This window comes from Struthio camelus, chromosome Z (assembly GCF_040807025.1).
Source record: "Struthio camelus isolate bStrCam1 chromosome Z, bStrCam1.hap1, whole genome shotgun sequence".
In the NCBI taxonomy this organism is placed as follows: Eukaryota; Metazoa; Chordata; class Aves; order Struthioniformes; family Struthionidae; genus Struthio; species Struthio camelus.
This window is the reverse complement of record NC_090982.1, coordinates 22,545,703-22,561,615: the sequence shown is the minus strand read 5'-3', so window position 1 is coordinate 22,561,615 and position 15,913 is coordinate 22,545,703. Positions and strand designations below refer to the sequence as shown.

General features: G+C 36.9%; 1 protein-coding gene across 5 annotated transcripts in view; it reads left to right on the top strand.

Moving 5' to 3' along the window:
* TTC39B (tetratricopeptide repeat domain 39B) overlaps positions 1-15,913 on the top strand; it is an 81,259-nt gene that overhangs the window by 53,374 nt on the left and 11,972 nt on the right. For all 5 annotated transcript variants that reach the window (XM_068927829.1, XM_068927831.1, XM_068927832.1 and 2 more), the window contains 13 exons: positions 1,139-1,243; positions 3,956-4,087; positions 6,105-6,181; positions 7,228-7,295; positions 9,238-9,302; positions 9,459-9,564; positions 10,914-10,979; positions 12,333-12,441; positions 13,469-13,536; positions 13,629-13,688; positions 14,001-14,162; positions 15,222-15,313; positions 15,447-15,567. In XM_068927829.1, coding sequence (XP_068783930.1) covers positions 1,139-1,243; positions 3,956-4,087; positions 6,105-6,181; positions 7,228-7,295; positions 9,238-9,302; positions 9,459-9,564; positions 10,914-10,979; positions 12,333-12,441; positions 13,469-13,536; positions 13,629-13,688; positions 14,001-14,162; positions 15,222-15,313; positions 15,447-15,567 — 1,231 coding nt within the window. The remainder of the gene's footprint in view (positions 1-1,138; positions 1,244-3,955; positions 4,088-6,104; positions 6,182-7,227; positions 7,296-9,237; positions 9,303-9,458; positions 9,565-10,913; positions 10,980-12,332; positions 12,442-13,468; positions 13,537-13,628; positions 13,689-14,000; positions 14,163-15,221; positions 15,314-15,446; positions 15,568-15,913) is intronic.

Sequence of the window (15,913 nt, the reverse complement as noted above, 5' to 3'; positions counted from 1 at the left end):
AATAACAGAACATAGAGCTGGAAGAGTCATCTACCCTTATTCCCGTTTTCTGCCCCAGAAGGAATACAGAAAGCAGAGACAATGTTTTTAAAGATGTGATGTGGAAGGGTAGGAAAGCTGACTATTCTATATAAAAACTTATCCAATCATATACCTTTGTTTTACTCTTCATCCATGAGTTTTACCTGCAGATTTAGAACAGCTGCACTTCTCTGTATTTTCCCTTATCTCTTAAATTCCTCCTTCAAGATTCTTCTTTTCTGGTCAGCACTTAAGTACTCTTCTCATTGACATGATCTGCTGCTTACTGTTGCTTAACCTTACTTGGGTAAAGCTCATTATAGAGCCTAAACCTGTTTTTCACCTGTAGGCAGATTGTTTCTTCCAGTTCCACCTGTGATGGTCTAGCTATTAACCACAACCATGAGTGCTCAGTTTTTCACTATTTCTGCCCATGAAGCGATTTATGAGTGCCTTGTAATCTATCTCAGACAAAACTGATTGAGGTAACAGTATTATGAGATGGCTCACACTTGAGCAAATGCAAGCGATTTTGTTTGAAGCAGACTTGGAAGAACAATGCAATAACTTATTTTGGCACAGCTGCAGGGTTGGTAGCTTCTCACAGCACCATTTTTGAACATAGCTGTTTGCAGAGTGTCTCTGACTAATGCTTTACTTGAACAAAAAAATATTATTTTATCATCTTCTATACAGATTTAAATTTGAGTACAGGGTCTGTTACTGCATTTGCATGGACATTATCTCCAACCTCTCAGTTCTCGATGATAAACATTTTGTGCATTTATGTTATATAAGCAATAGGAAAATTATTCCATTGCGTATTGACCATTAATTCTAGGACGATTTGATAAATGTTCTGGTAAACAGAGGAAGACTAAGTCATAAACATCGTTAAAAGCAAGAGGTCATACCCATATAACATGAATAAAGAGTGTTAAAAAATCTGATTCCTTTCTGTAAAGGTAGACTTCAAAAACAATGGTAAAAATTACTCTGGAAGAGCCTCAGTAATATGTAAGGACAAAATTATAGATATCTGGAGATGGAAATGATGGAAATTTTTATTTTTATGTATTTGCAGTTCGGCTAAACCAGATTTTTTTTTTTTTTTTAGGGCATCTAAGATGGATCTTAAGTGTGCTCTGGAAGAATGTTCAATGGCACTGAATTTATTTCTAAATAATAAGTTTTCTGAAGCCCTGGAACTACTTCGTCCATGGTGAGATTTTCATTTGTTGGAGTTTCTGTAAAAAGATATGTGTGTATCCCTTCCCGAAACATATCTCTGCATTATCAGACTTAAACAGTGCACATCTTTCTAATCAAAACTACCACAAAAACTATTAATAAAACACTTAATTATTACTCTGTTTCAATTGTAATCATATCATTCAAGCTGTCATTTCTAGCGCAAAGAGGAAAAGCAAGGGGAACAAGACCTCATTCAATGTATCTTTTATCAGAAAATGGGTAGAGACCAGGCAAGCAAAAATAGAAGAAAATTTTACAGTACTTTTTTTATGCTTTCTGTATAACATTTGAGTGACGGCAGCTGACTAATTCTTCCTGCTCCTCTGTTGCCTTTACTCCAAGAAGCATGAAACCATAACAACATCTGAGCAAATATGTGTAATTCTGAAGCGTGTGCTTCTGCTAATGCCCTTTCATACTATCACAGTAATCGAGGAAAACAAAATTGGTAGACCTGGAAATAAACAATAGCAATGATTTGTCTGCCTGCTCTTTCAGGCTTTCCCAGTGTTTCCAGGCAGTTGCTATTACTATTTCATTGCAACAAAATGTACAGGGTAAAGGTTACTTAGGAGCAATGCTGAAGCTTATTCCACTATAAGCTAATTTTATCCTAATGGAGTTGGTAGTAACTATTGTAAATCATCTTTAGGGCCCTTTCTCCTCTCCCCCATTCAGTACAGGTGTAAGTAACAATCAATGCTCAAAGATTATTTGAAGAAGCACAGCTGAGCTTTCTGTGGGCAATCTGGGTGACTTCTTTTAGCCTGGGGTCTGAAACCCATTCATAGTTACTTCCCTGTCTGCCCCATCAAAAATGATTCATGTTATGTTGAAGGGTATTTCAGTGATGGAGTTCTGTAACTTCTGTTTGTACACCTGCATGAAGTTCTTTTTCTACAGGTTGGTGATAATAACATGCAGTAAAATGATTAGTAGGTAATGTTAGGCAGTTAGTATGGGAAAGTGAAAGAACGCTTGTTAAATAGAATCTTGGAGAACTAACTAATAGAATCTTGGATAACTATCAAATGTGTGCTTTTTGTGGCATATACTGTATAAGTATAGAGAAAGCATAGAGGGAATAACACCTTTTCAGATGAGCTACAGCCGCATACTAACTCTCTTCCTTGAGCATCATGCAGTGTGCACAAATGCAAACAAAACCATTTGAGCAGTGCTTAGGAAGGCACAGCGACACTGGTGTATACTAAGACTTCATTTTTGGGTTGTATTGCAAAATAGAGTTCTGCATACAAGCAGTGTGCGTGTATATGCACACATATATACATATACATATGAACTTGGATGGTCTTTCATTTATGTTGTAAGACAAAGCCCCTGTTTTACGTTGCAGTAGTTTTTGTACAGTGAAATATTTTAGTTGATGTATGCTGTGAAGAAAAATAATATTCTGGAACTCTATAGTATTGGTATTTGCAGTCCATGGCAGCTAATGGGCTTGGAGTCTACAGCACATTCAGCTAATTTGCAAAGGACGATTTGTCCTAGGAAGGAAATATAAAGCTCCATTAAAAAAGAGAACTGCTCAATCTTTTTATTGAAAAATAGTTTTTCAGTGTAAGTTAAACCTAAATCCTGAAGGATTCTAGAAGTTTTAGGAAGAAGGTTGATATCTTTAAGAATTAACCACTTAGCCTGAGAGTCTGCTTCCCCTGCCATGGTTAGTTTCTTCTCTTCAAAACTACTTTTTTTAAATTGGGGCTCTTAGTTTTAAATCAAAGTCAAGAAACTGCAGAGGATCTATCAGCAGGCTACCAAGATGACTAGAAAACTAAAGCACATGACCCGCAAGATTGAGAGGGCTGAACTTGTTTTGCTTTGACAAAGAGGAGGCTAAGGGATTCATGTAATAGCAGTCCGGATCTATTGAAGTGAAGTTGCAAACACAGAGCCAAACTTTTCTCCACAGTGGCAGATGGTAAAACAAGAGGAGATCCCCACCAGTTGTGACTTAGGAGGCTCAGGCTGGTCATTAGGAAGAGGTATATTTGCAAGTAGCACAGCACCAGAAGGGATGTTCAGTCGTCGTTTTTGAAAGCTTTTGGAATGTCGTTAATAAAAACAGAGCTGGCCTGACCTAAATTTGAGAATAGTGCTACGTCAACTGGTAGGTTTAACTAGATGGCCTCCAGTGGACCCTTCCAAACAACATTTTATGATTCTATAATTACACTGTGAAAGCTAGGCTGGCAGAATGAGCCTTCCATGCATGACTGAGCGAGCATAGGCATACTGTTTTTCTGTGACACCAATTTCAATAGATTTTTTTTGTATCTTTAGATTGACAGGTAACATAAGTGTCTCCCTGCCTCTTGTTTCAAGTGAAAGCAGCAGAAGGAATGTTTATGTCAGCGCTCAGTTAACTAAATTAAGCAGATATGCTTATGCAATATAAGTGGGAATATAATTAGGGGCAACTGTTGACGTAAGCTTTTTTGAATATTCTCTGGAATTCACTGCAACAGTAGCCTGTGGAGGTGGGTGTGTAGCACCCAGTGGAAGGTGATACTTTCTAGGTTATGTTGAAGTGCGCTATTTCCCTGCTTTATTCTTCTATCTGTTCACAAGCAAATGCAGATATCCCTGAGAGCACTTAATTCTCTCCTGATTATTTTAGTTTTGGCTAAAAATCACAATACTTATATGTTTGCAATAGGTCTAAAGATAGTATGTACCATGCCCTTGGGTACAGCACTATTTTAGTTATGCAAGCTGCTATGACCTTCGAACAGCAGGATATACAAATGGGGATTTCTACAATGAAGGAAGCTTTACAAACCTGCCAAAGGTAAGCCTGAACAATTTACATTTATAAAGTTCATATACTACTATGTGTTCTTTTTTGTAAGATGTCCTAGCTGTCTGTACAGTTTCAAAGCAGGCTGTTGTTGGTGTGGTAGTGATTTAAATTTGGAACTGTGAAGTACGTTACGTTATGCAATTGTTACTGCTAAGAGTATGTCTATTAGTATTGCAGAACCAAAAGGCTCATCAGGTTTGGATATTTATATCCTCTAAGGATAGTTAAATAGCTAGTTGGCCGTGTAGGCCATAAGCTGACACTTACTGTCACTGCATGATGAAACTGCCTGAGCTATTTCAACATCTTATTGACATCTTGTTTTCTATGGGGATAAACTGTTTAAAAGCCCAATGTTTTAAATTATTCCTATTATCATGGAAATGTATGTTTATTGAAGTTATTTTCAGATATGGACCAAATAGTTTAATAGGGTGAGGTTTGTGCTGAGGTTACTCTTAAAACTAAATGAAACTCTTTGTTGTTGTAAATCTAAATATTTAGTTTACTTTGCAGTTTAAGGGCTACCATTCCCTTCAAGAATGGGAGGGAAAAAACCCCCTGCTTCTGGACATTTACAGTGTTGTCTTTACAGAACTTCAGCAGAGACTATCCTTCTGAAAGGCATAAAGGGAAAAGTACTATTGTAAGGGAGCAGACAGCTGTGAATAAAAGTAGTTACTAATGAAAGCGCTTCAAATGTGTTTTTATTCTTTCTTTTGCGTTTTATCATGTTCGGCAAGTCTATTTAGCACTTGCCTACCAAGGAGCGCTCAGTTTGGATGTGCAAACAAGTGCCTATTTTTTCAGGTGCGCCATCAATTCAGAGCTTCATCTGAACTGTGCTGCTTGCTATACCTGAAAAATAGGGGCCTCTTTGTATCCTGCCTCTGTGAAAAAGAACTGAAAGTAGCTTCAAAATAGCTCCCCATCTTTGCAGGATACAAACTTTTATGAATAAGTGCTCTGTTCTGCTCTATCCGAAAACACATAAAAAGACCGTTAAGATAAAGGCAATCAAATACTTGGAAATGAAGAAATGTCAGAACAACATTGCCTTGATTGGTCCCTGTTTTATGTATGCATTTTGTTAACCTGTAGTCTTATTGTCTCATTGTCATTGTCCTGACAGTATACAGGATACTGAAACAGATGATAAACAAATGCTCAATATTTTTAATGTGTGACTTCCCAACTTTTCAAATTGCATTTACTTTCTGAAAGTAGAATTGCTTCTTTGGTTTGTGGATAAAGCTGAGTTCTTTGCAAACAGCCATGAATTCATTTTTGAAGTACCTTACTGAAGTAAAATAACAATTTGGAAGATGGATAATTGAGGTCTTTTGAAAGAAGAACGTGTGACTGCTTTGAGGAGTTTGAAATTCCACATATGGTATAAAATGCCATACATGCTGAAGTGTTTCTGGTTTTCATTTATGTTGAAAATAAGCTCCACTTTACTTTCATTGTAATTCTGAGTGAGACTTGATGAAAAGAAATGAAAAAAGCAATTTATAAAGTCCAGTTAGTGACCTGTCCAACGTCAGAGACTTCTGTGGCAGCTCTGTAAATGACATCAAGATGCCTTCACTGTGACTGTTTTACAAAAAGTCTTGTTTTAAAAGTTGCACTTCATCTACAAAATACATTTTACTACGTTATACTGAGTCATTCCCCAACGGTGTTCCTACATGCATGCTTAAGACAGGAACTTGGTAGGTAGAAAGGGGGATTGGTGTGTTACTGTGTTCATAGATTAAGTTAAATGCATGTTTGGAAGTCAAATTAAGATAGGATAGGTTTCTGGGCCTAGATTTACACCTGGGGTGATGACTAGCTCACTCTAAGAGTTGTAGTTCGGTAGATCATCACTTGTCTGAGCGTGTTTATAAATTGTGGTTGCAAATACTAAAGAATTGCAATATACTGAATTAAGTTCAAGTTTCTGTTTGAAGTTTTGCTTATCCTGTGTGGATTTCTTTTCTTCCGTGTATGACTGATGTAGATTCAGGAAAAGAAGCACAGTGGTAGAATCCTTGTCCAATCTAGTTTCTAAACAGCCGGTGGATCAGTTAAGTGAAGGTAAGTGGATTATAATACCATTTAAAAAAGAAAAAAGAAAAAAAACCACACAGAAAACAAAAATCATCAGAAACACCCACCCAGCACGTATTAGTATGTTCAATTCTGTAATTTTAGTAGTTATCTTGCAATAAAAGAAATTCTATATATTCCTCCTTCTCTCCAAATACTGTGAGTTCTTCTGAAATCAGTGTTAGTGCGACAAATAATCTTTCTGCTGCTTTTAATGAAAAATTTCTCAAAATGGGGGTTTATGCTAATTTTATCTGTCCCTGGGTATGCATGAAATAAGAAGAGAATGCCTTTGATGATAAACTCTGGGACTGAAGAGAGGCCCCTCTTGCCCTTTTCGCCCCTTTTCCTGATTCGGGCAGAATTAAGTGTGTGTTTTTTCTAGCCTGACACAAAGAAACCCTCTTTAATACCAGACACTTCAAACTCACTGTGTATGTACTGCACAGAAATGAATGTGGCTGATCTTGCAGCATGTGTACAGTGTAACTTTGCAAGTTGCGTGTGTTGAATCGGATGTACTGAGTGCTGCGTGAGAACAGAAAGTGTGCCCAGGGTCTCCAGATTGTTTAGCATGACCCTAGGAAAAGATTTTTACAGTGTCTTACTGAACTTAAGAAAAACGTGAGCCACATTTAGAGTGTTACTATTCATCTGTAAAAGCTTTTGAAGAAAAGGAAGGAGTGTCTGGAAAAACCAGCTGCTGTTGGTTGACGCTTTAATGTACTTAATGTATTGATGGAGGGTACAAGAGAACATATAGCATCTTTTCAAAGCTGTTGCTGTAGATAGAAGTCGGCTTGGACAAAATCAAGGGTTTTGTCTGAGGAAAGGTGAAATAGGAGACTATTTTTAACTAATTTCTCTATTACTTCCTTTGAGATGTGTATGTTACAGCTTCATTCAGCAGTAATCGAAACAGCAACAGCAGAATCCTGCTTTTTTTTCTTGGCGGTACTTTGTTTCACCTGCTCCAAGAGGAGACTTGTCCGGTAGACTTTGCTGACAGTAAATAACTTTTCTTTCTTATATAGAGGAAATGCATGCTGAAATCTGTTATGCTGAATGCTTGCTACAGAAAGCAGCTCTCACCTTTGTACAGGTAAAATAACTTATTTGCTTTGTATCTCTATGTAACAGTTTAAAGGAAAGATGTTAATAGTTCTACAAGACACTCATTCCAACAGTAGGTAGGGTATTTAAAAAAGCAAGCTTCCTCTGTAGTGATTAATGTTGTTTCATGGCAGTGATTGAAAGTATGATATATTTTACGCAGAAAAGTTTTCACTTTTTTTGTGTTTATTTGAATAACTAAAGATCTTACTGATGCCCAGGGGCCAAAAATCTAAGAGGTATTACACCATCTCACATGGACAATTTAAGTTACTTGCGTCACACCTGAAACTGTACAGCACTTGTTTAAAAAGATGTTGAAGTACTGAGAAATGTCTTATCTGAAAGTACAGATCTATTTCTCAATGAAAAGGGTAGAATATTTTCCAGCCAGCAAAACTGCAGCTGATGCCCGTTTCTCTTTAACGTCACTGTCCGTGCACGTTTGGTGTCAGCAGCAGTGTGATAACGAATGATTGTAAACGGAGCATTAGATTTTTCTGAAAAAAATCATTCAGTTCACAGAAAAGTCTGCTGTCTTATTTTATACTTTTTTTAGTATGTGGTTCACTGACTTAGAGCTACAGTGTTTTCAGATTTGATCTGAAAAGAGGAACTGTTAATCTCCTCATACTGTTGTTTGTATATGAGTGCTTTATGAATGTTTAAAGAATTTATTTTAGAAATAACTATTATGAGGAAGACGTGTGGTAAAGAGATACTAAGGTCAGAAGCACCCAAAAGGTTAATTTGGCAAAGCTTTATAATCCACTTAATGTGATACTTCTAGCAGAAGTGTCAGGAAACATTAGTAATGTTAGCCAGTCCTTCCTGTAGTTGACTATCTCCTTTCTTAATCAAAGAGAAGCGACCTCCACTTTTTATTTTTCTTTTGTGTTTAAAGCATTATAAGAGAGTTTTTAAAGACATATCAAGTTAACTTGGTTTTAGGACTATATGAAATAGAATACCCTTGGGGAAGGGGGATGCTTTTTTCACAGCAGCACCTCGTTGTTCATGATTTTGGAGGTCCACTGCTGTTGATTTTAATACCCTCCTCTGCTGATTGCCGTCAAATCCCATGTTTTTCATCCTTGGTTGATCTTGATTCATCTGAGGATGATAATGACAGTAATGAAAATCTAACCATTTAGATGGTGATGCTTGTACTAAAGCATTTACATTTGTTGTTCAGTCTTACCAGCAAAACAGTTGAGGCCTTTCAGAATGGTGATTCTTTCATGCAAGCCAGCTTTTCCTTCAGTTGACGATTGCAATGTTCTTGTTCTTGCTTTTTCATCTTCTGTGTCATGTGTGCTGTCCCTGAGTATTTAAATGTTATACTTCTCTGAACTGCCTGCACACATTCCCTGTCTGTTAATTCTAATGGGAAAAAATCTATTCTGTCTGTTGAATAATATATTAATAATCATGCTTTTCAGGAACGCATTTTTGATGGCTGGTGGATTTTGGCTTATGTTTTCTAGAGGTTAATAATCATATATATGTTGGGAAGCATGTGGGGTAACTGTTGATGAGCAATGGGAATTCATCTCTTTAAGGGATACTTTGGGTTGCTTTCTGCCAGGTTTTGGGATCACTTGCATGTTTCAGAATTGGCGTTTCAAAACTCTTAAGTTCTTACAGCACCATCTGGTGGAGAGCTTTCCTGTATCATTTATAAGCATTAGAAACTGCTGAAAGTAACTTCTTTTACTTTTTCCACCTCCTTTTAAGTTTTAAAACTTGTCTCATAACAGAGAAATGTTTCTCTGACAACTTAATACATGTGGTAGAATAATCTTTAAAGTTAAAAACTGAAAAATATCTTTAATTAAAATTTCCTATGACTTTCTAGTTGTAAAAGCACCTAAAATGTAGCTAGAAGATTTTTACGTTGAATTTGTACAATTAAATGTTTTTTCTCCCAGGATGAAAATATGATCAACTTTATCAAAGGTGGTCTCAAAATTAGGACAAGTTACCAAATATACAAGTAAGTCATTAGAAAGTACTTAGATTAAATGATGGTGCAAACAGGTGCAGTTATATTAACGTCTACAAAAAAAGTCATCGTAGTCATAGTGATTATACTTCATATTATTTTTAAGTTATGTTTTCCTTTTTTTTTTTTTTCCTCCTACATCAAAAGAGAATGTCATCAGGTGCTTCAGATGACTCAGGGGAACAAAAGCAAAAATGAAACTTATCACCAATTTGAAGGAGGAGTAAAACTTGGAATAGGAGCATTCAATTTGGTATGCTTTTGTTTTTCATACTTCAGAAAGGCTATTGGGATAATTCAGCGCTCGTACAGTTCAATATAAGAATGCTTCTTTGCAGATGTAGTACTATAATCCTCTTCTAAAAATGAAATGGTTGCACAGCAGAGATGCAGGTTTTGTAGGCTTTGTCAGTATGAAGACAGTACTTGCTTTTTGCATGCATGCACACTAGTTTTTTTCCCTAAAATATATTTAGAAGTCTATTTAATTTTTAATTTACTAATTAATTTATTTCTTTAAAGGAAAAAGACCTGCGTCAACTTACTTGTGTGTAGCACAGTTTCTTTTGCTGTAGTAGCTTGCTGTAGATAGGCACTGTGAATTAGTGTAGATCATTGCAAATGCAGAACAAGTAGTTGTTTACTGAGTTTGAGTGCATCCGCTAGTATTTTTCTTTACAAGGTACTATCATTGCTATTTCGTTTCTTATTAAGATACCAGCAGAAATTAACTCTTACCGTTACCACCATTCCTGTATCATTCAAGACAGGAACTGGCCAATTCCGTGTACGGTCAGAACAACTCAGGTCTGTCTGCACCTGTCATTCTTAAAACTCAGTGCTGGTAGATTCCTGTGTTCTGACCTCTCCTATTCTTTGTGACGCCTCTTCAGCAGGAAACTTAAATGAAAAATCTGTTTTGGGTAAAATGCAGTAAAGTGAATGGTGCCTTCAAAACCTCACGTTCAAACAGACCTTCTTGTAATGAGTTTGTTGGAAAGATGGTTGTGATCTTTATAAACTCTTATCAATTGTGTACAGTGTGGAGATTGCAGCTACAAGGGGAATGGAAAGTGCATGTGATAAAGGGCTAAAGGATGATGAACACAGCTGAAACCTCTGTACAGTATGCTTGCTGGTCTGCTAATCCATTCCTTGTAAAGTAGGAGCAAGTAAAGTTCTTAGCATTGAGTCATCTAATTGGGAATAGTTAAAGGAAGACGAAAATTGCAGATTGTACTCCAAAATAAATAATACTTTCTTCTCATCGCACATAACCCCCGATTTTCAAACTTTGATTCTGATCAGCTGAAGACAAAAATTATTATCTGAAGAAGCACAGTTGGACTTTCTGTCTTGCTGTTTCCAGTGCTGGATGATCAAGAGTCCGAATTTTCCCGAAGTTGTAAATTGGTTGCATATTGCAGATCATGCATGTCTACTTTCAAATTTTTTTAAAGTCTATTTTTTACTCTTTCACTGAAGTGTAACGGCATTTAATATATAAACTAGAATTTTTGGCTGAAGTTTACAGCAGTTTTAGAATTTTTTGAATGTGTGTATGGTTTTATATAACTTTTATATCTTTGAAATGTATTGCAGATGCTGTCACTTTTACCAGGAAGGATCCTTCGACTTCTAGAATTTATTGGATTTTCTGGCAATAGGGTATTGAATCTGATACTTGTTTTTCAAATTAGTGTCCTCTCTGGTAAAGAGTGGATGCGTTTAACATCATAGATTTTGTACCAAAATATAATGATTTACATTTTAGTATTTTTAATGTTGTTGAAAAGAGAACTAGTGGGCTAGATTGTGCAGGCATAAAAGTACGTATGTTGATACCTAATCTTGAACAGCCGTGGGCTTTTGGAGACTATTTGCAAGGTGCAGTTTCTTCTCCTCTTCCTGGCTCTTAGGGAGAGAAGATCTGTGTGTGTGTGTGTGTGTGTGTGTGTGTGTGTGTATTTTAACCTATAGAGCAATAAATCATATTCCTTATACTAGCAGCCAAAGGGGGAATCACACTTCTATGTTTCCTCCACTGTCCTGGTCCATCACTTTGGGATAGGGAACTTCTAAATGTAGCACGTAGTTGGGGAATTAGGAGAGACCTTTTACTTTTTCCTGTGAAAGATCTAGCTGATGCTGAAGCTCTTTCGTAATAGTTTTTGCCCCGATTAAAAAGGCAGTAAAAGGTGAAAGGAAAACTGAGCTGCTTTTATGCAATATCACCACATTTTTGTATGTTTCCTGTAACTCAGCAAGTTGCTGTGTAATTAAACTCTTACTAAGCTAATATTTGATCTGAAACAAAACTGTTTAAATCTAGTAAGTTTCTGAAGACTCACTGCTTTTGAGTAGGGAAATTGTGAGCTCATCTCCACAGTCCCAGTCAGCTATCAGGTAATGGGCATAAACTGGAAGGGATGGGAAGAGGTTTCATATATACGAGCTGAGTAGGTCTCCATGAATTTAATTCCTTTTTTCAGTATACACAGATTCCATTGAGCTTCTAGAAATAGTGTCTAGAAGTTGGTGTCTTAGTAGAACTAATGTTTTGATCAGAACCTGAAAATAAAGGTTGACTTGATAGAGGAGAACTGAGGATAACGAGGGATTTATGCATGAGTTTTTGTGAAGGAAGACTTGCCTAGAAGCAGCATTGAAACTGTTGAGAGAGGTTCCTGTATGTTTAAAGATGTAGTTCCAAGAGTCTCATAATGAGTCAGAAGGCGGTAGAAGGTTGTAGACCTCTGTGGCTGTGTGATCTGTGTGTGACCTACTTCACCAAAGGACTTAAATGCATGTGCAACTTTGTCCAGTATTAACTTAAGCTACTTCTGCTCAGTGCTATCAGCTGTGCCAGAACTGTTTTGGTGTAATGTGGTGGAACTGAGTAAGTTATGAATTAGGAAATATGTATAAGAAGGAATAACTGGATGGTGGGGAGCTAGGCTCTGTTAAGAGTGACTCTGTGTAATGATAGCTAATTCTGCATGCATTTGTGATAATTCTTAGGAGTTGGGCCTCCATCAGCTACGGGAAGGCGCATCCGGCAGCAGTTTGAGGGCCATTTTATGTACTTTCACCTTGTTGGTTTATCATACTTACGTCTCCTTAATCCTTGGTAAGACCCAGAGTCTGCTCAGTCGTGCTATGCAATATGGCAGGTCTTGTGAATTTGAACTGAATTTAGAAGCTGTGGTTGTTAGCTTTGTAGTAAATTGCTGTATGCTTAATTATGGTCTAAAACTCGTACTTCTAACTGCCGAAGCTATGTCTGCAGAAACACTCAAGTAGGTGTCATTATGCTGACATCTTGTTCCATTTGAAGGGCTATCTTAACAAGCAACAGCAAAATACCAAAAAACTTAGTTTAGGTTTAGACAAGTCCTTATCCTAAATTAGCGTCAGATATAACAAAAACTAGCTCTAGAGACTCATGTACTCACAAACAATTTGCTTGCTTGCTTTCTATTTCTGTGTATGTTCTAGAGGAAGAAACGTGTGCGAGTTTTTTTGCCTGTTTTAAAAGCAATCTTGTAAATTCAAGAGAAGATAGGAGGTGCATAGAAGTAGAAGTTCCATGAGCTGTACCTGTGAAACATACTAGAATAATTTTGTTGGGGCATACTAACCTAGTAGCAGTCCAAAACCAGAGACAGATTTCCCATGTGGAACTTCAAACGCATAGAAAATTAATTAGTGGGGCTAAAAGTCACCATTAGCTCTGTATGAGTCTCTGGCATATATGTTTATGTTCTGTAGTTTGGGAGGATTTCAGTCCTTGTGCCCTTATCAGGAAGATCATTTTTAGTGTCACCTGTTCATAATTACGGAACTCAAAATTAGGAAGGGGGGCAGCTGAAGAAAGTTTTCCTAACTTGCTAAGGAGATTAAAGGGATTTTTTTTTTTTTAAATATGTGGTTGGGAATTTAATTTAAACAATATCCATATATTCTGCTCTACTTCTACTTGCACCTATTGCTCTTCCAGGTCAAGAATTTATGTTTATAGAGTCTTAATATGATTAAATAATAATTTGCCTTTTGCGTAAAGGTGATCATCCATTAATCAATTTAACCGCTAATATGATTTAGAAACTAAAACCTTTTTTTCTAGTAGACTGAGGTTATTTTGTTGCGGTTTCCAGGTACAGGGGAAGCTAACCTTCATGAAGCAGATAGTCTCCTTGAACCCTACCTCCAGAAGTTTCCAAACGTGTGTACTCTCTATATATTTTATATCGCTGATTTATTTCCCTAGGTTTAAAGTAGTAACTGTGTGTTTGTTTTTTCTCCTCTCCTTTCAAGGGCTCCATTATTTTATTTTATGCTGCTAGAATAGATATCCTGAAAGGAAACTTTGAAAAGGTAATTTGGTTTATTCTTCTTACTGTTTTGATCTTTTCAGAGTTCAGCTTGGGGAGAAAACTGTATTTGCCGATCCATCCAAGTAACTCGCTTTAGTTGGACTGATAATTATCATCGCCTCTCAGTTCAGGTTTGATGGCATTGACTCTGTAAGAGAGACTGAGGGGGAAGATTGCATCATCTTGATAGTTAGCAATTCTCCAGTACTGTACATGCTTTGTTGGGAAGGAATTTGCTCTATAATTAGACATGACTTTGATGTTGATCTGTGATCGTGTCATTTTTCATTATTCTTACTTAACTAAATTCTAGGCGCAGATAACGTTCCGCGAATGCATAGCAGCCCAGCAAGAATGGAAACAGATTCACCATCTCTGCTACTGGGAGCTGATGTGGTGCTACACATTCCAGCAGAACTGGCTTCAGGCATATCGGTATGCAGACCTGCTCAGCAAAGAGAGCAGATGGTCCAAGGTAAATGAGGAGGTGGACGTGATTATGACATACTTAGTAGCCTCTGCAAAGTTACATTTGCATACGAGTGTCCATAAACGTAGATTTGACTTTCTTCTAAAACCTGTAAGCATGCACCAAAATGAGAGGTTTAACTGTATTAAGGAAGTTGTACTAGAACAACTAATACCTATGTTTCAGTCTTACTGAATTCAACGAGATGCCCACCAGAGACCAATAAAAGAAATGGAGAGGGAAACTGTTCACTTACATCTGTAATCAAGTTCTAATATTCCTTAATAAAATTTGGCTAAAGAAACTCTAACTGTTAATTAGTTATGAACTGGCAGTATCAGGGCCAGTCAGCAGATGTTTTGTGACATGAAACAGGCTGCTGGGTACATAGTCACGTGAGAAAAGCAGGACAGCTTACCTTTTTCTTGTAAAAATGCATTTCTAAGTATGAACTAAGCAGAATATGCAAATAACTTTTGGACATGTGGTTTTTGTCTGTTCTTTATAGATAACTGTCCTATGCTTAGTGGAGAGGGGATACATCCCATTCTTAACAAAAGAGGAAGAAAATAGTATTATTCAGTGTGAAGTGCGAATGTCATGAATAGAATTATCGATATTTCTTTGTTTCTCTGCAAAGCCTAGCTATGGCACTATCGTTGCGTCAGTACTCCAATGTTTTTGCTGTGTTTGGAGGCATACCTGAAAAAGCAGAACGAATCAGATAATAACATTCATGGACTTTTGAGTAGTTATCTCTGTAATGTAACCTCACTTCTTTGTCGTAGCAGTTTGCATAATAAATTATTCTGATTTTGCATGAAAAAACCTGTAACATTCTGAATAACTTAATTATATTAATAAATATGTTGAAAATAATTTATACTATGGATATAATTTTATGTGACAAAGGAAATGCGTGGCTAAACTTCAGTAGATCCTGCTGCCTGAGAATTTTTAGAAGTAGTTCTCTGCAACAGTGGGTGAGAGCTTTGGTTCGTTAATGTTCTAATTGAGCATAGCAATTTAGATATAGTAATATGTTGCTTTTTCTTTTCAAAATAGGCAATATATGTATTCCAGAAAGCAGCAATTTTGTGTATGCTTCCAGAGGATGATGTGAAAGGGACTGGTGAGGACATTGTGTCTTTGTTCAGGTAAGCTTTTATACAGTAACTAAATGTGTACCTCTTCCCCATTGTAAATGTGTTTGACTTGAGTTATCTTTCTTGGGAAATAAGATTAAAGATACTATGAAGCAACTTCTGTTTTCCTTTCCCCTCCTTGTAGACAAGTGGATGGTCTAAAACAGAGAATTGCAGGAAAATCTATCCCGACTGAGAAGTTCGCAGTGAGGAAAGCTCGACGCTATGCAAGTTCTCAACCAGTGAAGCTGATATTGCCTGCCTTGGTATTTACACTTGCTTTCTTGTGGTCCTTTTTGAATGAAAAATAAGTATAGCTTATTACATGGGAAAAGAATAATATTATTTAAGCTGTATCTGTCTGCCTTCTTAAAACAATTATTGGCCTTTGTGAGAAAAGGATGGCCTTGGGCTTTTTGTGACACATTCTAAGGTCTGTGGCATACTAGCCCACTAGCAGCCCAAAACTCGTGGAAGTTCAAACGTGCGGCGAATGAATTGCACTTGCCACATGGCACTGAAAGGCATCTTTAGTTTTGCACTGGTCTGTAGCATACATGTTTATGCTCTTTGGGAGGATTTCAGTCCTTGTCCCCCAGACTCACCAGGAAA